We start from the raw sequence: 24,473 nt of genomic DNA, 5'->3' as shown, positions 1-24,473 counted from the left end.
CATCGGGTGATCAATAGGAAAGAGCACTCCAAGTTGATAATGATTTCGGTGCGTGGGAGAAGCGCATGATTTTGCCAGAGTATAATATTATCTACTATAATTTGAAGAATCATATTTTTTAGTTAATAAGTTATGTGCAGGTTAATGCCAGTTTTATAGTTTTTCAATAAGGAGCTCGAAATATTACAAAAATCAAACCGATGCTCAATCCAGAAAACCGTGTGAAGCTACATTTTTCTGATTCCAACCACAAAGCAGAGTTTCATAGCAAAACAAACTTTGTTTTGGGCTTAGCTGACAAATTTCGTTTTACGGTACACCTAATATTTTTGATTCATACGCTTGGTCTAGAGTTGTCACTTCGAATGCTTCTCTCACTCTGTAGCAATTTCCTATATCCTAAACACTTTGGAGTGAATTCCTGATCGAATTCGGATAGCTCAAATTTTGCATGCTCGATTTAGCTCAAATTTTGCATGAGGACATTTTTCGATGTGCTTAAACTTTCGAGCACTAGCGCTTTACGAAATTAGAGGTGATCCCAAAATATTGGCACCCTTATGTATATAAGAGCGGTAAAAATCAACGTTTTGTCGTTTACGTCACTCATACCATCATATCTCTGGAACCAAAAGTCACACCCATTTGATCTTTGAGCTTGATCAATAGCCCGACAGTAGCTTTCAAACGAGCATAAGTTTGTTCAAATCGGTTCAGCCATCTCTGAGAAAATTGAGCGAGTAAAAATACAACGCATTTTGTCGGTTCACTTCACTTATACAATCATATCTGCGAAACCAAAAGTCACACCCATTTGATCTTTGAGCTTGATCAATAGCCCGACAGTAGCTTTCAAACGAGCATAAGTTTGTTCAAATCGGTTCAGTCATCTCTGAGAAAATTGAGCGAGTAAAAATACAACGCATTTTGTCGGTTCACTTCACTTATACAATCATATCTGCGAAACCAAAAGTCACAGCCATTTGATCTTTGAGCTTGATCAATAGCCCGACAGTAGCTTTCAAACGAGCCCAAGTTTGTTCAAATCGGTTCAGCCATCTCTGAGAAAATTGAGCACGTTCAAATATCTTCGAAAAGTACACACACACACACACACACACACACACACACACACACACACACACACACACACACACACACACACACACACACACACACACACACACACACACACACACACACACACACACACACACACACACACACACACACGTACCGAGTCGTGATGGCGAAGATAAAAGGTCTAGCCACGCCAGCCAAAATGTGCCCAGATAAGCTGAAGATAATCGTGGAGGGTCTCTTTCCGAAGCACGACCCAACGTCGAGGCCACCAACACCGTATGGTGAGGAAGACGAAGGTAGTGCGGAAGCTCGGCAGGTCTCCAATGCCGAGTTAGAAGCAGTGGCGAAAAAATGAAAGTGAACAAAGCTCCGGGTCCGGACGGGATCCCCAACGTGGCGTTGAAATCGGCGGTCCTGGCCTACCCCGATATGTTCAGGTCGGCGATGCAGAAATGTTTGGAAGAAGGCCACTTCCTAGACATTTGGAAGGTATATAAACTGGTTTTACTGCCAGAGCCAGTAAAACCGCCGGGGGATCCAGCATCGTATAGACCGATATGCCTGCTGGACACACTTGGAAAGCTGCTGGAGAAGGTCATCCTTAACAGGGTTAAGCCGTTTACAGAAGGAGAGAATGGACTGTCACGGCTGCAGTCCGGATTTCGGAAGGAAAAGTCGACGGTGGATGCTTTCCGGACAGTCCTAGAGAGGGCCGAGAAGGCGTCCAAAAAGAAGAGGAGAGGAAACCGGTACTGCGCCGTAATCACAATTGACGTCTAGAACGCGTTCAATAGCGCCAGCTGGGAGGCTATCGCCGTAGCGCTGCATAGAATGCGGGTTCCAGACTACCTGTGTCGAATCTTGAAAAGCTACTTCCAGAACAGAGTCTTGGTGTACGACACTGAAGCTGGACAGAGGAGGATGAATGTGTCGGCGGGAGTTCCACAAGGCTCCATCCTCGGACCAACGCTGTGGAACGCTATGTACAACGGAGTGCTTACGCTGCAGCTATCCACAGGCGTCGAACTCGTGGGTTTCGCGGACGATATCGTTTTATCAGTAACAGGCGAGACGCCGGAGGAGGTAGAAATGTTGGCGGTAGAATCGATCGGCATCATCGAAAACTGGATGAATGGAGCTGAAGATAGCCCACCACAAAACGGAGGTGCTATTGGTGAGCAACTGCAAGGCAGTGCAGCGAGTGGAAATCTCCGTCGGAGAACACGAATCGAAGCGACAACTGAAGCATCTGGGTGTGATGATCGACGATCGGCTAAACTTTAACAGCCACGTCGACTACACCTGTGAAAAGGCGGCGAAGGCGATCAACTGTCAAGGATTATGCCAAACACCGGTGGTCCAAGAAGCAGCAAGAGGCGGCTGCTGGCGAGTGTGTCATCTTTGATACTGCGGTACGGAGTTCCAGCCTGGGGTGCGGCGCTAAAAACCAAGCGAAATCGGGCGAAGCTAAACAGTGCGTTCCGGCTCATGGCCATGCGAGTAGCGAGCACATATAGAACGATATCGTCGGAGGCAGTTTGTGTGATTGCAGGGATGATCCCAATCTGCATCACATTGGAGGAGGATATCGAGTGCTGCGTGCGGAGGACGAACAGGCAAGTGAGAACGTTAGTGCGAACGGCCTCAATGGCAAAGTGGCAACAGGAATGGGATTCCACGGTGAAAGGGAGATGGACCCATCGGCTCATCCCTAATGTGTCGACCTGGGTGAACCGGAAGCATGGAGAAGTGAACTTCCACCTAACCCAGTTTTTGTCTGGTCATGGCTGCTTCAGGCAGTACCTACATCGGTTTGGTCATGCCGCTTCGCCCTTCTGCCCAGAGTGCGTGAACGTGGAGGAGACACCGGAGCACGTAGTGTTCATTTGCCCCAGATTCGAGGCGATAAGAAGATCGATGCCGGCATTAAATGTAGAAAACGTTGTCGACGAGATGTGCCGCACTGAGGAGACGTGGAACGCGATCAGCAGGGCAGTTACAAAAATGCTGACGGAGTTACAGAGAAAGTGGAGGAGCGACCAGCAAGCTGGGATCGCTTGAAGAGTTTGCGCAATACGATAAGTGCATGAGCACGGATTAGAAGCGACCAAATGATGAGCACAGCAATAGAAGAGTGCAGGAGCACATTGCCCCCCATGAAGCAGTCGCATCAGTGGTACCAGGGGGATCGAGGCATATAGGTGTAGCAGAGTTTTTCCAATCGTTTTTCTCTGCTGAGGGAGGTTGGGAGGAAAAAAACACACACACACAGACATTTTCCGATCTCGTCGAACTGAGTCGAATGGTATATAACACTATGGGTTTCCGAGGCTCCGTTCGAAAGTCGGTTTTTTCCAGCAATTCTAATACCTTTTCTATAGAGAAGGGCAAAACGCTCAAAAACATTACATTATTGGTTTTATTATTCCCATTTTTCCGTGTAATATCTTTACTTTTTTTAAGATTTCAGAAAATCATATGAAATGAACCTGAATACACTTCTAATTTTTACCGAAATGCGTAAAAATACACGTAAATGAATAGGGGTCTGACTAGACCCATCAGTCAGACCGAACGTATACAAATAAATTTGGCGCCCGGGGCCCCTATCGTTGGATTAGTGAGCAAAAAATAAAAATCCGGAAATCCGCAAAGATCTTCGACGAGCAAAAAAAGGTCCCAAATATGACTTTGTCGTCCTCTTCAAATGTTGCGAAAGCCTTCCCCCCCCCCCCCCTCTAGGTACGCTACTGTGTCAGATGGAGGATTGAAGGCGACGTAACCGACGAATCGCACTTTATTTCTATTTCTTCAATTTTTTCTAAGATTGCAGAACCAATTTCATATATCTGAGGTTTGTTTAAAAACTACTATTGAGTCATTTACCAAGTCTGAGGCGAACCGGTATTGGTATAATGGTATATTTTTAACATCTGGATTTTACGGTGTGTGTGGATGATTGATGGTTAAACCGGGTTACGAAGTGCTTCATGTATCAATCAACCAACGATTTAATAAACTGAAAAATCAAATGCTGAACTCTGACTGCATTGATGAATTGAGAAATACTTCGTCGGTTGTCGAGTAGACAGTGGTTTATGTTACACTCACAATTCACAGTTTAAAGTCGCTAGATTTACCCGACCAAAACCGATCTAGTCTGAAAGAAAATATGAAAGGTTTTGTTTTGGTTGGATTTTTCGTGGCACATTTTGCTCTGTTGCGTAGGATTCCGAAATTTAATTTATAGGAGAGATTCCAGAAAGATGAAAAGGATACTAGAAAGAGATACATAAAGGGAGCACAGCACAACAATTCGACTGACGCTCGGTGAAGCCTGAGTTTTCTCTAGTGAGTCGTATCATTTTCGCTATTCATTTATATGCAAATTTTTAGAACGAAAGCTTATAAACAGATAATCGTTTGTTTGAAATTTTCTGCCAAAAACCTAATTCATGCTAGGGTGGTAATTCATACAGACGCTCCAATCCATCGGTATCATTATCGACTTGTGGTCGAACAAATCAATAAATCTCAACTTGTACTGTTGTATATAGAACTAAACAAAAAGTAAATGTAATTTCTCAACAAATTATAGTTAAGTAATATCGAAAGATTCCCGTTTATCATTTTGTCAACCCAAACCACCGACATCGAATAAGATGAAGGATAAATCAGATTAGTGCCACTGGTTCCACAGTAACAACGCAGCCATATCTGTCTCTCTCGGAGGAGCAAATGATTTGAATATTTTAACACGGTTATCATTTTGCGTCAAAGAAAATAACCTTCTTTCTTGGCTGTACGATCCAAACTTTACCCTCCTACAAGCTAGCCATGGTGAAACGGAAAAGGAAGAACACAAGAAAAGGATCGTTAGAATTAATAATTGCTGGGATGTTACACTGCAACGATAAAACTTTCCGGCAACCTGGTTGAAACGAAGTTAGCCGTGTGAATCACGGCATGCTTGATTAGTTATTCATGGATCTGTTATGATAGTAGATGAAGAATATGTAACATTTTAGTTTAAACCGCCTACTGTGGTAGCTATCGGAATCTATCTCTGTAACACTATTATATAGGTAATTTATGAAATGTTGGATCTTGAGCATTATCAGTTATATGAACGGTTGACAGCCCAAGTAGTGTTATATGATAACGCCATAATTGCACTAAGCTGTTAGAGGAAAATATGAATTTCTAACTAAAACGAACGCACCATGTCCAATCAATGTAAAGAAAGCATGAGACCAACATATAAAATTCCTCACGCGTACAAAAATATGATACCAAATATGAAGTTTTGTATTGAACAAATTGAATGAATGTATAGAAAATGTCCGTTTTGTAACAAGTGACCAACACTTCAGATCCCCCTGCTAGACGGGTAGTGACAAAAAAATCAGAACAGTGGTGAAGGTTTCAAATTTCATGCAAACATGCTAAAAGCACTAGAATAAAGAATTAGTTACAAAGGCCAACATTAACAGCTCTTAATGTTCGAATAACAATACCATATTTCGAGTAAGAAATATTAAAACAGTTGAACACAGTTTTATAGCAAGCAAAAATACTGCAATGAAGCCTATGCACCTTACTTATCCAAATAGTCATTTAATCAATTAAAAAACAAAACCAAACGATATTGCTACTATAGTAAAGAGAAAAATAAAATACAAACATATATTAGTGCTTTAAGTGCCTGGAATTAAAACGACCCAATTGCAACTTGGCCAATATTTCCTATCCTTAATTTAATGCTTCACCAATCTGTGATTATGTGTTTTGGGCTGCCTGCAGGAAAAACAAAGGAATTTGAATCGCCTTCAGAATCGCCAGCACGTTCAATGTTATGAAATCTGTATGTTTCGACGAACTTTTACAATCTGTATGTTTAACGATTTGTTGTGTCAATTGAAAAAAAAATCGATGTAATGCTGCCACTAAGAGATTTCCAACCAATCTGGATCGTTTGTTCGATATATCAATCCATACAAATGATTGTTATTCATTTATGTTTGTTTCAGAATTATCAGAACATAGCGAATGAAAATGATTTTGGGCTAGAATATTCTGATAACACTTAGGAAGTAAATGCAAATAGAACCCGATAAATCAAAAATGGAAATGCCATCAGAAATAGTGTAAAAAATTTCTATCATCAGAAAGAGGTTCTTATTCAAAATTCTGAGGTTTTCAATCAAAAATCTAAAAGCGATTGTATAACAGTTTCCGAAAAATAAATTTTTACTTCTGATTCCAGAGCTGAACAGTTTTCTTGATAAAAATAAAAGACTTTTTGTTTGTAAACCAATAGGTAATGCAAATGATTTTTTCGGATTTTTTAATGATCCAGTATAAACATTTTTATCAAGCCAGCCGTTTTATGATGTAGGTAACTGTTATACAATCGCGTTCTGTTAAACAAACAATAAAATAACACTATGTACCAATATAGTAATGTTCTGATATTTACTTTTCTTAGCGTCCCATTGCCAACTTAGGAAAAACACAAACTTTTTTCAAAATAATTATTTTTTCTGTATCCGAAGTCCAGTACGAAAACGGTAATGGTGAATATTCCAATTCCCTTTTGTTTATATCTGATGAAGCATTTCATTTCATTGCAGAAAGATTTTCACGATCCTATTTAATATAAATGTACATATTAAAGCATAACAAAACATACTTAATTGTGATATCGTGACAGAACGGGATGAATAAAAAAAAATACATGGACGAACAGGGCACAGATGATGCAATTATAATGCTATATTGTACCTACAAAAGCGTTAAACGATGATAGACGTAAAGTAAATATGAATAACTTGTGCATTGATATAGTTCACCTGACACACATTAAAGAATAAAGTATGTGACAAAATAATATCCGTACGAAGTCTATCGGGAAACACTGTCAGCAAAATCCCTCTACTGCCAGTTCTTCGTAAGTCTACAAAATATACAACTATATGTGAGAAATGAGAAGTTTTCCTGTTAAGGAAAGTTATGAGAATTTTCGTTATCTGAGATATTTCGATAGAGTAGCGAATCCAGCAACTGAAAACGATTTGAATTACAACTTTCTAAACTTAGTACGGCAAAAATTTTAAATTCAAAACGGAATCGAGAATATACGCTAAAATCAAATTAATATTATTTAAAACTTCCGTGAGCTTTTCTCAATTACTCTGTAGTTTGAAATACTATACCGTTGTGATAATTGGTAAATTAGGGCATGTTCAGGAGTGTTCCAGTTATAGATGCATAATTTATGTCAGTTTTAAAATTTGAATCTAAAAATTATAACAAGAGAAACTGGCAGCCCCAGCTGCGTTTCACTCGTTACTTTACAAAAAAATAAAAACGGCAGTGCATACCAGTTTTAAATTTGACCAGTAAAACTGTTCGAATAAAACTAGAACCACTGGCTGGGGGATCAGAGATGCCAGATTTCGTACATTTGTTGTGCAGACTTTTGAAAATCGAGTTTTTCGCAGACTATCGTCAAAATTACAGACTTTTGAAATTGTCGCGACCCTTTTTTTTGCTCGTCAAGTCAGTTTAGCGTGTCATACTTTATAAAGAAATTGCCAGCAAGACATACTTGCTAACTGCAGATTTTTTCTCGGATATACAGACTTGTGCAACCCTGTCTGAAGATATTTGAAATTTTTAGCTGTCATCTCTGCTGGGGATACGTTTGTTTCAGTTTTAGTTCTGTTACAGATCTCCCATATAAAACGTCCAGCTGCTGAATTTGTTCTTACAATGTTACAAATCAGTACATCGAAGATATCAAAGACAACCGAAATTTGGTAAACCATCAAAGTAGCCATTTGCCTTCGGTTTGAAGCATTCTTCAGTAGTTATATGCAATGCATATGATGACATCCACGGATAACGTAAACGTCAACGGAACGTGATGCTGGTTGTATAAGCCAGTTACCATTTGTTCGAATTCTTCGAATCTATAGGATGCCCAGGGATGCCAACCCTACGGATTTATCCGTAGATCTGCGGATTTCTGCCTTTTCTACGGATCTACGGATAAACCTCTTGAAATCTACGGATTTAACATTATTTCTCCAGATACGGGAAATAACTAAATTTCACGATTTATTTTTTTTTGAAAACGAGTTTTTTTTCTGTTGAAATTCACATTGAAGAAAGATCCCTGAAAGATTTCAATACTTCGAAAATTACTCTTCAAAGTGGATGTTGACGAATGACTTACTGGCCACTGGGAAAACACTTGAAATATTGTAACATCATCTTCATAATTATTGTTGGCCTATCAAGTTATATAAGTCTATAGTTATTCCCAGTGCGGTAAAATTTCATTTTCAATCGAATAATATAAGATGAAAATGAAATTTATGGCCGCTGACCGTCAGCGTATCCCTACTAATTCATTTGACTTTTGTTGCCATTTTCAAGTGAAGCTCCCAGAATTCATCGTCAGTTGAATAGTCGTACCTAGTCATTTGAAGTTTTGCTTGCTCAGTTTCAAGTGCCAAGTAGTATAGCTGCTTCATTGTCTTCGCTCTTGGTAGTAAGCAGATTCGAACGAATAGAATTATAAATGGAGTAAAGTATTAAAAATGAAAACTGAAGGAGGAAACAATTAATTTATGTGTATTCTGTGATTAATATTTCATCTATCTGATTAGTCTTTCATCTATTATCTTGAACCAATTCGAATGTTTACATGAACCTCATTTGAAGGCCGCTTTCACACTACTGAAAGAAATATTTTGTTACTTCAAGAGATCAACTGACGGTGGTTAAACTGAGCCTCGATTGAAGAGAAACGAGTGAAGAACTAAATGCTGCTCGTTCGGGCCGTCAGCAAACATTGTGTGTGTCAGAGATTGAAGTTTACTGCGGTGGAGAGATCGTCAATATGTTTCACATTCAGTTTCAATTGAATTGAATGAAATTTTACTGCACTGGTTATTCCTATTAGTCACCGATCACTTATTTTTAAAAGCCTGTCTTCATGGCTCAGAGTTACAAGCTGTTAATTTTACGCACGGAATTTTAGAAATTGCAAAAATAATTGGGGGTTAGTTCAGTAAAATTTGAAAAAAAGGAGGTCGGTCTGTCCCATATGTAGGGTATGCAGATTTGTCCCACGCATTAGAAATCACGTTTTAGTATCTAAAAAATAATAAATCTATCTTTGAATCGATCCTTGGATATAGCCGGTACGATAATTCTTCTTGCATATTTTGCGTTCCGATTTCAGTTCCAAGAAAGCTTCCTTTAGAATCAAACGAATTGTTTCCATCTATTCTCACAATTTCATTCCTTGAAACAACTTTAAGAAAAGATTCAGCTCTTTTGCCATAACTTTGACCAGAATCAAATGGAAGCATATGCGAATATTTCAAATTGGAACTATCTCGAACGTGCTGTGCTAAACGAGAGATTTCAAAATAATTCTCTCGGGTGTTGGTGGCATTAAAACCTACAAAGTCACTGAGTTGTCTTCCGTGGACCCGACATGATATCACATATCCAGTTATATCGAACGATCAAAAATTTCACACGAATGGAAATTCAAACATGAAATTTTGCCACGTGCGAGAGAAGTATAGCATGCTAACATAAATCAAATAAACATAGATTTCCCAGTGTAATACTGATGTAGTTGAGCAACCCGTGACAGCAAAAGCACCGTCTGGTGGAGAATGGGTGCGTAAATGCTCCTTAAATGCATGCATAAAGTTGCCTGCGCATTTAACAAAACCACAGTAGCATAAATCATATAAACATAGATTTCCGACTATACGGTGACACTAACAGCACCTCTAGTGAGAAACGGGTGTACTTTTTTCCATTAGCTCCTGTGGTTTTGTTAAATGCGCAGGCAACTTTATGCATGCATTTTAGGAGCATTTACGCACCCATTCTCCACCAGACGGTGCTTTTGCTGTCACGGGTTGCTCAACTACATTTGTATTACACTGGGAAATCTATGTTTATTTGATTTATGACAGTAGCTAATGGAAAAAAGTAAGATGGGACCGATATCTTTTCGTTCATTAACAAAAGTACTCGTATATGGGTCCCATCGTGTTGCGTAACAGTTTTTATATAAACGAATGACAAAAAATGCAATATTTCATTCCAGATGAAAAGTTTGTAATGTAATTCATGCATGTGATTCAATAGTATCACGGATCAATCATCATAGTAACGAAAAAAAAGCGAATTATTTTCGAAATATGTATTCTTCGTTTCCTCAACTTGTCGATGTTAAATATGGGACTGATAAGCAAGTTAGGCAGAGTAAGAGTAACGGGTTCAAGTACCGTTTCTGCGGTAACATTCTTGAAAAAAAAAAATTCTTGTTGATGTTTCATTCGTTAGCCTTTTCCCTATCCGTTTTTCTCGTTACTGTTACTGATAAAAGCTTGAAACAAGTTCAAGAAGGCTCTACACCTTAACAAGACTAAAAACTAAAGCGTTAGGAGTATTCTGCTAAAGCTGTTAAAAAAACTCTAGTTCCGCATAGTGATTCTATAACCATAGATCAACGGAGACATTTTTATGATTCCAATTGATCTGTCAAATGCGGTTCCAATTGGCACGTTTTCAATTGCCTTGTTGCACGTTGTTCACCCTCAGTGCGGAGTAGTGATACAAAATAGTGAGTATATGGTATTTGAAACAAACGTGAAATACTACACAAACGCTTCTTGCTGTTTTATCACCGAATACGAACAAAACAGATGAATACACTTCAATTTTTGCTACAAGTGTGATACTTCACTAGCAAAAAAACTTGGACATTGAAAAAGTCACTCGCACACAAATACAAATGCAAGCGGTGCTAGAATTTTCGTTATATGTTTATAACATTGCCAGATGTCCGAATGATAGACAACGCCACTTCCGGTGAATCTCTCAACAAGTGAGCTAAGATAGAGTGCTTCTATAAAGGAAACTGTATTATTCAATGCAAAGCATTTACAGCTTATATTGACAATTCGTCTGTCAGGTTTCGTCACACACACTCACGCAAAATATTCAAAACAGTACTCTATTCGTGTTTCAAATATTGTGATTTGCACTAGAGGTTTAACAAAGATTGCGATGTGACAAGATAGCGACAAAATGCCGCCAAGATAGAGAAACTGTCATTAGCATTGATTCAACCCTTTCGGGACCAAAAACCAGATTATTTTGGTTACAATCCTACTGCTACTTAAAATCCTTCTAGCTTGATGTTTACTGAACTTCGGTAAAAAATATAATACAGCAGTCAGATTGTTGGATTTAATATCTGAGTTCAGAAGAAGGACTAGGTAGTAGAGGGCTTTTAATAGTGTTTCTGTTCAAATTTCACACAAGTACCGTAAATTAGAAGTATGTTTAATTTTCTGTCGACTCCGTTATTACCATAATACAAAGAACAAATCCAACCAACTCTAAGAACTTAACGCGAAAAGTTAACATCAATACCATTTACGCAAAACTAACTCTCAGCAGGCAATTTCTGTTTTTGATAAAATATGCTCGTTTAGAATCGAGTACTTTTCTAGTTTCGTGCATAAATAAGATGAAAAAAAATTGTATTTCGGGTCATGAAAGAAACAAGCTTAGTAGGTCACAATGAATTCCCACTGTAGTGTAACATTCATCCATAATTTTTCAATGCTGTATCTCACCTTTATGTAACTAACGCTGAATACACGTGACAATTATCACAATAATAGAAAGTAAAATTTAAAGTCGTATTACGAATTTTATTGCGATCCGAAAATAAAACAAATTCTTAGACTCAAACTCATAATTGTTAAAATCGTTCACAGGACTCCACAGGAGACCGCACGTAAACCATAATGATAGTCATTGGATGAAGTACAGTTAAGCGTAGGTAAGGTGTCTAAAGTGTTGTTACTGCCATTGTTGCGCGTTCACTACCCTAGAGATCGACATTTTTCAGGTTCGAACCGGAGGATGTTGGAAGATCTACATCTGGCACGAAAGTTCCGATAACTCGCACATTTTTTTGTCGTTGCTCTAGTTTTGACATTTCTAGCTTCAGCTTGCTGAGAATAGCGTAGTTCGGTTGGTTGATGGCTGCCTTACTCTGCAGTACGGTGATCTCCTGCTCTTCTTGTTTCTTCTCCTTGTACGATTTGATGGAATGGTTGCCATATAATCGCAACAGCGAACCCCAGGTTTTAATGTGCGGGTGAAGAATCTGAAAGTGAAAAAAAGTGATTGAATCATCTTGGCAAGGTGACCGTAACATTTATCATTAATGAGTCACAGCGATTGTGGCTTATTGGTTGATCTGTATAACGCCATTTTTAACATCGACATTTGTTGTACCTGCCAAATTTAAGGCAGAAGCTTTGTATCAGGCCTTCCGAATGCTCATGCGTGCAAAAATGCGACAGCGAGAGCGCACCGAAAATGTGTGTGTCGCATATTTATCCTGTGAGCGTGAGCACCGACTCAAAGAGCAAACCAAAAGCAAGTAAGAGACGCGTAGCGGGCACATAGAAACGGGATGTGCTGCTTGAAATTTCAGAGTATCGCATTTTCTTCTGCGCGCGACTCGTGCGCTTTGGTCTCAAGAGACAGCGCACGAGATTTTTTATGAGCGCAGCTTGTGTGCTATGTGAGCCACAGTAAAAGCTGCTGTTATTATTATTTGTTCGTGCCTAGAGCGGTTCGTGCGACTTGTGTCCTATCCTAAAGGAAGAGATGAAGAGGATGAAAATAACGTACAAACCACTCGTAGATCGCATGAAGCGAGCGCGCCGCGCTATCTCATGCGACGAAAGCGCTTGAGCCTCGCTCTTGGCAGAATGCGATGAGACTTTACAACGAAGCGTGCATCAGTTTCTGGTGCGGTACGTAAATGTGCCAAAGAGTTCTCTTGAGAGCGGCAAAAGTACGTCGCATGCGCGTGGTTGTCTTATGAGAATGAGAATTTATTTGTCTCAGCGCAAAATAAAGAGCGCGCGTGCATAAGGCCTGCTTTGTATGCCATTCGCACCATAAAAGTGGCACTTTTATCAATGTTCAGCAACAGAAGCTTTGCATTCAAGGAAATTACACTGGACTTTGTTTATCATGGAAGAAGTTTAAAGATTCAAACCTTTTAAGAATCAAAACTTGATCCTAAAGAACAATTTGATAATCGGAAATTTTTATTGGCAGTAAGAAGATCTGTAAGAAGATTTGCTTTGTACGCCGTTCGCATTAAATTTGCGGCAATTTTTTCCATCCAGAAATTTCGCATTTACTGCTCAGTATCGCTCCCACTGAACCTACAAATAAATACTCTGTCGTAATCATTACAGGGTTGTAAGTAAATTTCGATTTCGATTGCCTGGTGTTTCCCGGTTTTCGAGATAAAAATTCCCGGTTCTTAGAACAGGCTAAAATCGCCTCTGTTTAAATTGTGGTATTTCGTTTGCAAACACGTTTGTTTAATGAACCCTCGGAAGATTTTCATGCTCTGGTTGTGATAGAAACCATAAATTAAATTATTGACAATGTCATGTCCGACAAACATAATGAAAATTTCATCTCAAAATAAAAATTTAACTCAGGAGTGCATGGCAGTCTATTTCGTTGTTCAATATGGCGGTAATCAACATAGCACGGGGTAAATCACGTCAAATGCATAACATGCGATCATCAGCGTTGACATTCCAAAGAAATATTCACATCGTTAAAGCACAGGAGGAAGATCAGAGCTTCAAAGCCTTGCCTTGTGGAATTGTCGTTGGATAGTCATTTATCGTAATTGCTAATCGGTGATTATTGAGGTATGAACGAAACCAACGCAGCATGTTAGAACCAAAGCCCAATCTGCCCAACTTAGCTACTGTAATGGCGTGGTTAATTTTGTCAAAGGCAGTGAATAGGCCCGTGTAAATAACGACAGTTTGTAAACTGCAGGACATAGCATCCGTCACAAACGTCATGAAGGATAAGAGATTGGTAGTCGCATACCGTTTCAGAATAAACCCATGTTAACTCTAAATAATCAAATAGCTTATCTGCTATGACAAATGCTTCTACAATTGATCTTGATCTAGCAGATTAATGAAACATTTGTAGTGAACTGATTACTCATACAGACTTTGATTAAGATTATCTACCAATAATATTCAGTATTTCCAATACAGCAATGATTAATTCAGTTTGTTCCATATTTTACCACCTTTGAACTAGGATACAGATCTCATGCCGAAAGTAATATGAACCCTGAAATTGTTTTGGAAAATCGGGCTGATATCGATACAGCAAAAGATTGTTTAAATCATTACATTAATCTATCTATCAATTCCAAAAACTAAAACTCAATTTTAATTCTCGTATCATCAACTGCTCCTTCGCCGGCATCAATATCAACATTCTTATGATTTTACTATGAAATGTGTTCAACTAACATTCAAAACGAAATTAAACATAGATTCAACGAACAAATCAAACCATATTGTAAAAAAAAATCTATGGTTCTTTTCAACTTTCAAACCAGTTTCAGCTCTTAAAGAATGAAATTAAATACTCCCTGCAAAAGGTGGATAAAGTCAAAAGTCGATAACTTTTTCAATTATATGATTCAATATCTTACACAAATAGGAGCAAAACACAAGTATTGTTTCAAGATGAATAGTAATAGTTTTCCCGTTTTTTAACTAAAATTTGCGGATTTTTCCGGGTGGAATTAAATTCCCGGTTTTTCCCGTTTTTTCTGGGCCACCTGTCATTAAGTGCAATTGGTTTGCGAAGCAACAGCATCCGGCGCATCCGGTGTTAACAACAAACAACGGTAGTATCATGTCTGTCGTAAAGGGACTAATCGAGCTTGAGCTCATTGCAGAACTTATCGAAGTGCTGCAGATTCCGGAACTAGTTACCGATCTCTTTTCGATCAGAATTTTGTCAGAAAGGAGTGTGTCATCTAGTGCAAAATTAAGTGGACTGTATATGAAGATCCAAAAGATCAAGAAGAGGAACCGCATCATGTCAAGATAAACAAAATTTAGCAGCAGATACAGTTCATCGGGCTATACCACCATTCTACGTCCGATTGTCCAATATTTCAAAATAGACAACTTATAAAAAGAACCCACATCAGGCGCGTATACAAGGGAGGGTATACCTACACCAGGAGGCAATGAACAGGCCTGCAATCGGACTGAAGAGCCTGCATATGGCTTTCAACAAAAACACCCAACGATGCGTGAGTCCGAAGCACCTTCTTCAACAGCAAAGATATCCACAAGGCCTCCTGGAGATCACCTGAACAACATAGGAAAAATTAAATCTATCATGTCGCGGTGTGAATGCGCTCTAAACTATCGACGGTACACTGCCGAGGACTACGCGCATCAGCTGGAGTTAGTGCAACCAACGGAAGAGCTGCTTTTTTTAATAACTATTTATTGGAATATGGGTTGAATTAAATTATTAGGATTAAAATTGGGTGTTCAGCCACAAGTGATGACTTTCCAACCCTATTAGATACATGATTTGGTTATTACCATGAAGACATCGTTTGCTTCCGCAATTCTGAGATTTTTGTGTAGGGAAAATTCTAAACCAACTTGTATTTTGTAATGAGGAAAAGGAACTTATATACTAACTAATACAGAGAGCGAAACGATTCAATTGAAGATTGCATCGATTTTTGTCGGAATTTGCTTATAATATTATGTGACATTACATCTAATTGCTCTATATTTGTGAGTCTGTGTAACTCATTTGTACTAAACCAGGGAGGACGCTTCAAAATCATTTTCAGAAATTTATTTGAAGCGTTTTCTTCCTGGTGGAACAACAACTTGACCAAATTGGTACTGCATAAAGCATGGCTGATCTGAAAATTTGTTTATAAATTAATAATTTGTTTTTTAGACAGAGCTTAGAATTTCTGTTTATAAGAGGATATAAACATTAAATATATTTATTACACTTTGCCTGAATTCCTTCAATGTGATCCTTAAAAGTGAGTTTTTTGTCATACGTTAAACCTAAGTATTTAGCTTGATCAGACCATGTCAATTCCAAGCCATTCAATTTGAGAATGTGATTATTGTTTGGTTTAAGAAAAGAAGCCCTTGGCTTATGAGGAAAGATAATTAATTGCGTTTTTGCTGCATTTGGTTTAATTTTCCATTTTGACAGATAATCACTGAAAATATTTAAACTTCTTTGTAGGCGACTGCAAATCACTATTAGATTTCTACCTGTGGCTAACAGACTTGTGTCGTCACAGAATAGCGATTTCTGACAACCAACGGTAGGGATGTGCGATACCGAGTCGATACTTTGAGGTGTCGATACTTTCTTTCAAGAATCGAGTATTTTTGGTATCGATATCACATCAGAGCGATACTGTTAGTATCAATACTTGGTTTCGATACTTACAGATACTCACTCGCACTCCTCCGCGCACGCTTATGAGTCACTCACAAAAAGGTGCATTTTAAACATGAATGATGTTTTTTCTTGGGTACGATGAGTGAGAGTCAGTAGGAGTAAACACTCACTGCTAGTTGGTTACTGCTGCGAGTCAGCTCGCTCTATTTCAGATCATGTCCGTACTCACTCCAAAAGAGAGCCCCATCAATATACACGAAATGGAAGCACTCCTTCAGTACGTTAGCAGTGTGGTGCACAGGTTAGTTTTCCTTTTTGTAAATCGAAGTGTATAGTAGCATCATGATAACCGCACGAGTATGGCTGATCCTTCGAAAATATATAAAAGACCACTACCGAGTGAGGATGCATAGAGCAATCCCCATTTAACACTTCACATAGGATAATGACAAAAACCACCAACTTTCGATATGCATTTTAGAATTGATTGGGAATTACCGGAATCTGCCGTAATAATTGAAAGAGAAAGTAAACAAAGAGAATAACTGTAATTTGCTCTTGAGACCTTTCCTAATGTTCATCGAGTAATGTTTTCTTCTGTATGATAGTAATACATGCTAAACAAAGTCCTAATGCATAACTTGTGCTGAATCTGACATCTTGAGACTTGAGTTTGAAATGGCAGTTTCTGTATAGTTTTACTAAATTCACACATCATTTTAAATGATCATTTTCACGATTATCAGTCATGCAGCGATGTTCATTGGCAGATGATGATATTTAAATGTCGGAAGTCCAATACGCAATAGCAATATGCAATGCAAATTCAGCGAAAAAGTAATACTTTCTTAATATTGATTATGGAGACAAATTCCAGGGTTGATTTACACCCATGGTCTAATTAGATTAAAACCGATTAAACATGAATTTGATTTATAGAAGTAACATGTAACTGTGGCAAGCATCTTTCTTCAAAACTCATACTACGAAGAATAACTAAAAAAAAGTCAGTACCTTACTACGATCAAGAAATAATGACTTCATTTGATTAATGCTCGATATCTCCTTTACCATTTTTGAGCACTCTAATCACTCGCCGAACGTTCGAGATGTTGGCTACAATAGCACTTTAAAGAACGCTCTATTCTTGCCACCGGACGAGTTTGAACGCTTGTTTGTGTTCGCTCTAGCCAAGTACTGCGCTCCTGTTACTTTTGTGTATGAAATTCAAGTAAATAGTGTAAATATTTTTGAAACTGCTGTATGAAGCATGCTTCGAGCTTGATCAGATTGAAGTGCGACTATCTTAGGGGAATAGCTTCAGTAAGAGTGTGCACGCCAATGAGTTGGCCGACGAAAGAGTGAGCGGTGGAATATGCACGATAGGAGTGCTCGGTGTTTCATCGTCACTCACAAAAGCACTGCGAATCGAACCCAGGTCGGCTGCGTGGAAGGCATCGACTAACCCATCACGCTATATCAGTCCCCAGTAGAACTTTATTTTTGGGCTTCAGCGAAGTCCCAGGTTCGTGCATGGATTGATATGACGTGGACTAGCCGTTGATGAAATTCGTTCTCAACAATCTCGCTTCGTCCCACAAGTGCACAGAAAAAGAGTGCAATGAGAGAAAACCATCAACAAAACACGCACATAAAGGCCATACTCTCAGAGGATTCAACTATTTAAATTTTTCACACTAATTACACTCTCTTTCAGTGCGCCTATGGGACGACGCAGGATTGTTGAAAACGAATTTCAACGACGACTAGTCCACGTCATACCAATACATGCGCGAGCCTAGTGCTTCCGTTCCGTCCGTCCCTGGTCCCATAGTAATAGCAACAGGAATTGTTTCTATTTCTACGCATTTCGCCTGCGGCTCATCAGTGCTTAAAGCAGTTTAAATTTAACTGCCATCTCGCGCCTAGCAGTTCAATTTAAACCACTAGCTTGGCACTGATCAGTCGAAGGCAAAACGCGAAGCAACAGAAACAAAATATGTGATTTTTGCACAAACCAACAGAACCCTTAATGTTCAATGGGAATTGGCTTTTAGTGTAGTAATCGTGTATCGACATAAGGCATGAAAATTTTTGAAATGTGAAACCATCATGGCTCCAACACAATGTGGTTTTTGACGTGGTTCTTTGACGTGGCAAAATTCGTGAAAATTCTTTAACGTGGACCAAGAGTCGCGAAAGGCGAAGTGCAATCTATGTGGCAAGAAAGATGCGTATTCTGTTGGCATAACAAATTTATGGAAAACCTTTCTGTACATCATAAAATAATGCCAATTTTATTTTATTTAGAAATGATTGCTGCGCAAGTATCAATTGATACTTACAGGTATCGATACTTTATTGCCTTTTGATACCTTGTATTGATACCCAAAATTTCGGTATCCCGATACCCTAGGTATCGATACTTTGCCTTCCGAGTACCGTCCCTAACCAAAGGGAAGAAGTGAAAATATTATACAAGATTGGAGCTACGCTCGAACCCTGCAGATCACCTGCTCGTACGGGTAGCAATTCAGATTTACAATTCTGATAGCTAACCTGAAGAGTACGATCAGTTAAATAATTTTGATCAAATAAATAGGAAACTGGAAATCAGACATTTTTGCTATTAAACATTCGTGCCAAACACTGTCGAATGATTTTTCTATGTCTAGAAGAGCAACTCCAGTGGATAACCTAGAAGATTTATTTGCTTTTATCATGTTCGTTACTCTTACAAGTTGATGAGTAGTTGAATGTTCATGACGAAATCCAAACTGCTCTGGTAAAAAAAATGAATTCTCATTTATATGAGATATCATTCTCAACAAGATAATTTTTTAAAAAAGTTTACTGATAGAAGAAAGTAAGCTAATTGGTCGATAACTAGATGTTTCTGCTGGGTTTTTATCAGGTTTTTAATAAGAATATTAAAAATTCCATCATTACCAGGAGCCTTCATGTTTTTAAGTTTCCTAATAATTGATTTAATTTCATCAAAATTCGTCTCAATAATGTCATCTTGTGATAACACTTGGGTTGAAATATGCTCATATTTCATTGAGACTTCATTTTCAATAGGACTCACAACGTTCAAATTAAAATTGTGGACACTCTCGAACTGCTCAGCAAGTTTTTGAACCTTTTCGCCATTTGTAAGAAGTATTTGATTTTCTTTCTTGAGAGCAGGAATTGGTTTCTGAGGTTTCTTAAGAACCTTAGAAAGTTTCCAGAAAGGCTTAGAATATGGTTTAATTTGTTCAACTTCTTTAGTGAAATTTTCATTTCGCCAAAGAGTAAATCTATGTTTAATTTCTTTTTGTAAATCCTTAACTATGTTTTTCATAACAGGATCATAAGAACGTTGATATTGTCGTCGACGAACATTCTTCAACCGAATGAGCAGCTGAAGATTGTCGTCGATGATAGGAGAATTTAATTTAGTTTGAGCTTTGGGAACTGATAGATTCCTAGCTTCGATAATGTAATGGTTCAAATTATCTATTGCTGTGTCGATATCCGCAGAATTTTCGAAAATAGTTTCATGATCCACATGATTTTCAATGTGAGATCTGTATTCAAGCCAATTGGCTCTATGGTGGTTGAATATAGAACTAATTGGATTAATTATAACTTCGTTAGAAAGTCTGAATGTTGAGCATGTGTAATCGATTCACTACAAATGTGACTTTAATCTGTTAGAACCAGATCAATTGTAGAGAGGTTTTTCACGGAAGAGAAGCAAGTCGGATTACTGGGATAAAGAACTGTAAAGTAACCAGCTAAGAGTTGATTATGAAGTATTTTACCATTACTGTTATTGTGCCTACAATTCCACTGGACATGCTATGCTTTCAAGTCTCCTTTTACGAAAATTTTCGGTCGATATCTTGTGAGTTTTTGCAAATCGATTTTCAAGAAATTTAATTGTTCACCGGTGCATTGGAATGGCAAATATGCTCCAGCGATGGTTTAGAAGTACCATTCGCACTTTTTTCAAAAGTATTACTTGGGAAGGGGCAAAACCAAGCAATTCATTTAGTTCATTTTTAATTTCATCAGTACTTTGATGAAGCCTTTCAAGACAGCCTTGAAGGGTAAGTCTGATTTTAAATAACATGAATAAAATTTATGAAGTTTCTCGGACAAGGAATAAAAGGAAATATAAGGTCTGCCATAAGTACGAGATGAGCTGTTTAAAGTGGAAGTATTTGTTTCTGAGCAAAATATATGAAAAAAAAACATATTTATTTTCGTTTCGATTATATTTTTTTGGTTCAAGGAGATATGTTACAACTATTTTGTGAAAATGATATCGCGTACCTTTGGCCTTGAGTACAAAACGTTATCTTTTTCCGGCGCTTTCCATTGGCAAATGTATCGGTCGATATGGCAACGATTTCACGTGGTATGTTTTATTTGAGTTAAACTAGGGTTCTGGGCTTATCAGCGTATACCTTGGATTTCAAATAGCCCCACAAAAGAGTCTGATCGCGTCAAATCACCATCTCAGGGGCCAGTCAAAATCACCGTTTTTCGATATGATTCGTCCAGAGAACAATGGTCGTATAGAGGCTGTTCCTCAATTAACTGAATCAATAATCATTACACGCACAAAACACGTCGTTTTTGAGAAGTAATATCTTTAAAAAAATGATTGCAAAAATTCAACCTCCTCCTAACTTTCCGTCATCCGTAGGTTTAAACTGACTGCCATATTTGAATAATTATTTTTTGTAAAAATATCTACCAAATAGTGTAATACCTTTGAAAAATCCTTCCGCTATAGGTAATTTAATGTGATAAACTTCAAATTAATGCAACATGGGTTACTTAACAACGGTTAAATCCATAAAGTTTGTTAGGTGGGCCAAAAAATATATGAAGTGGCCAAAATACTGTTAACCTAGTAAGTCTAACTTTGACACGGAATTTGGAGCGCCGTAAGGGCAAAGCCAACAAATGTTCCGTTTACGACTGCTTTTTTCAGGATTCTGCTGTCATTCAGTCATCGGTACTGAAATACACCTTGACTTGCGAGCTCCCGTTTAAGTGACCGTTTACGACATGAAATAGGAAACCAGTGGATCTTGTTTGATGGACTTATACTACCGGAACAGGTGGACTATAGTATTATTCTTAGAGCGTTGAGAACTACACGAGTTTTTATGCTGCTCAGAAAGTATGTAATTGTAGCTTACCTGCAGAATCGCCTGGGATGCCTTTTGCTTCCCATCTCGTTTGTTTTTGCACACCACCGTCGCGGTGTGCTTTCCGACGGTCATGGTGAACTCATTTTTACGATGTTTGCCTGCCTTGACGTCGTACTGAATCTGTACGTCGCCGAGTCCAAAGTTTCGCTGCAGACAGGTTTGCAGAATTGTGTGCGGAGAGGGTTCGGTAGTTTTGGCACAAAATTCAGCGACCCTCGGGTCTTCGATCTTGATTTCATCAAATACGGAAAGATTGCGAGCCTCCGGTTGCTGTTCGATTGATCCGTTTTGGTCTTTTTTGTTGTCTTTGTTGGTAATTTTATCTTTCATGTCAGGAATTAGAATTTCCAGCGTCTCACGAGCAGCTTCACTTTTGGCCTGCTTTTTGCTTGTCCCATAACCAGTACCGTACTTGAGATCGTTGATTGAAACCGTCGCCGAGTAGGGAGTGGCAGCGTTTTCTAGTTCTTTGAATTCGTAGCTCGGCTGCTTCCGGAGTGCATGCTGCACGTATTCGTGAAGAATACAAACGTAACTTTTTCCATTTGGATTCATAATCCATTCCTTTTTCGGTCGAGCATGAACATTACCCTTTTCACCCTCGTTGTGTAGCACCGGGAATGTAATTAGTTTCGTGCCATCCGGTAAGGTGGGCCTCTGCAGGTTCTTCATATGCTTGCGATGTTTCGTGAGTTTCCGACGAGCAGCCCACGACTTAAACCGCATCACACGAATTGTTTTGAATTTAAATAATTTTTTACAGTATTCTTGAAATGAATCTGCCGTTAACGAGTGAGCCTTTAGGTTATCGTTGACAGTTTCAATTCTGGCAGTCACTTTGAGTGGTAGCATTTTTGCGTTGGCTTGAGCCTCTGCAGTTGTCGTGGTACTGGCAATCATTTTACTTAACTGAGGATTGTGCATTTGTTTTTCTTGAGGCTGGGGATTTTGTTCATTGGCTGTGCACTTTTCAGCTTCTTCTGCGGCTGCCGCTGCATTAGCCTCTATTTCTTTACGCAGCTCATCCTCTTTCTCCAATGCTTTCCGGTAATTCAAGCAAGGTATGGCACTTAACGGTACTTCATGTTTCTAAAATTTATACTTTGCTTATTCCCATTGTAAAACATATAAAATAAAATAATAATTTACCCTAACACTTCCAGGACCTAAAAAGTACGGCCTTGATGCTGTACATACTCGAGAAGCAGTATGAAGAAACAGCGGCATCCCACTGATGTGAGTTGCTTGGACCCATCCCTCAGGTAGTACTTCAAAATGATTTCTTCCCTTTTCTTCCAAAACTTCTTTGAAACGTTCTTCATATGCCTTTGCTTTCGGACCAGTAGCTTTCATTCCTTCCGGCAGTCCTTCATCAAGCATAGTCTCAATCTCCTCGCAATCGAATTCCGATCCCTCTTCACTGTTGTCATCCTCTTCGTCTCCTTGTAGGTCGTCTGTAAAAACAAAACATTTGCTATTGTCAATAGTTCCTATAACAGCAAATAACACCACTTACCACCATTTTCATCATCATCCGAATTATCACCTTGAACTTCATCCAACACTTGAAACTGCTTCAAATTTTCTGTGAATCCTTCTCGAAGTTTTGCAATCCCTTCAGATTGAATTTGATTGCAATTTCCGACAGAAACATTATCATCGTCGTCGTCATAATCATCCTCAAAGAATTCATTCATTTTTCTCCGTTTAGCAAATGGACATTCGCCAACAAGTCGTCGGTCCTCAGGACTTGGCATGCTGCTGCTTTCTAGCATCGTAGTTGGAGTAGGTGGTAACGGCGGAGAAGTAAGCTCTACATTATCAAAATTATTCTCCGGCGGAAGAGGAGCCGTATTCGATACATCGTAACCATTCTCCATCATTCCTTTGAAAGATGCAATTTCACTCGATAGATAAATAACTGCAGTGGAGCAACGCTGGAACTGTTGTGGTATGCGATTTTCCACCCAACCGTCCAATGTCGATCACGCTCAATTATTTTGCAAAATTTGCAGTTTCTCTTCTATTGCCCTTGCTAACTTGAACAACAGAATGAGAATTGAGTGTGTTCACATCGGCTGGAGGTAGAAAATCGAAATTTGCATTTACGGGCTCCTTTCTGTTATCGATTTTTAAACGATTTCGCCGATGGCGTTTATCAAAATTTGTCACTGACGATTATCACGTAGAAACTAAAGCCTAGCGTTTCTGGCGCATTATCGAAAGCAAGAACGCGCTAGCTGTGAAGTTTCTCACGGTGATTTTATTTGATGATCACAATTTGAGGATTTTTTGTTGAAAAACTTCACCAACAATCGTCAGAACGCAACGTCTTAAACCAAAACCAAATAAAAATTGAAAACGTCAACGTGATCGCAATCACGAATTTGTCATTTGACATAAGATCAGTGGTTTCAGATAAAACTTTTGAACGATAAAAAGTGTGATTTGGAAGTTTGAGCGAATGAAATGTTCTACGGATGTGATCAATTTTGTAACCTATGTGAGAAAAAAAAAATTTAAACAGCTTAAAGTCGTAGAAATTCAAACATATGTAAGCAACGTTGTTGAAAATGAACGAAATATCCCCGAAATCCAGCAAAATCCAAATATCCATAAATGCTCAGCCCAATCTGTTAATCTGGGTTCCCTGCATTAAATAAACAAAGTCACATCAAATGACAGACTTTTTGTACAGCGGTGGTACCGCTGTATTAAACAGTTGTCGTACCGCTGCAGAGATGCCAGATGTTTTCACACCGCTTGTATTAAAAAATAAAATGAAATTTCCACAATAAAACGATGATTGAA

General features: G+C 38.6%; 1 protein-coding gene across 2 annotated transcripts; it reads right to left on the bottom strand.

The window, feature by feature from the left end:
- Window positions 1-11,849: 11,849 nt before the first annotated feature.
- LOC131431032 (microprocessor complex subunit DGCR8) lies at window positions 11,850-23,994 on the bottom strand. 2 transcript variants are annotated; one of them, XM_058596445.1, is made up of 5 exons: window positions 23,919-23,994; window positions 23,179-23,605; window positions 22,812-23,116; window positions 21,651-22,751; window positions 11,850-12,304 (listed from the first exon to the last, which is right to left on the bottom strand). In XM_058596445.1, the coding sequence occupies exons 2-5, from the start codon at window positions 23,543-23,545 to the stop codon at window positions 12,023-12,025; spliced, it is 2,055 nt and encodes a 684-aa protein (XP_058452428.1). In that variant the 5' UTR covers window positions 23,546-23,605; window positions 23,919-23,994; the 3' UTR covers window positions 11,850-12,022. The 2 variants fall into 2 exon arrangements, with proteins under 2 accessions (XP_058452428.1, XP_058452426.1); XM_058596443.1 differs by having other exon boundaries at window positions 23,179-23,547; window positions 23,772-23,990.
- Between the last annotated feature and the right edge of the window lie 479 nt (window positions 23,995-24,473).

This window comes from Malaya genurostris, chromosome 2 (genome assembly GCF_030247185.1).
Source record: "Malaya genurostris strain Urasoe2022 chromosome 2, Malgen_1.1, whole genome shotgun sequence".
NCBI classification, from domain to species: domain Eukaryota; kingdom Metazoa; phylum Arthropoda; class Insecta; order Diptera; family Culicidae; genus Malaya; species Malaya genurostris.
This window is presented reverse-complemented; position numbering and strand designations above follow the sequence as displayed.

Coding starts and splice junctions, on each gene's coding strand:
- LOC131431032 (XM_058596445.1), bottom strand. CDS start 23,545: ATGATGGAGAATGGTTACGATGTATCGAATACGGCTCCTCTTCCGCCG. Junction 22,752..22,811: donor TAGGTCCTGGAAGTGTTAGG/GTAAATTATTAT, acceptor TATAAATTTTAG/AAACATGAAGTACCGTTAAG. Junction 12,305..21,650: donor CATCCCAGGCGATTCTGCAG/GTAAGCTACAAT, acceptor TTTCACTTTCAG/ATTCTTCACCCGCACATTAA.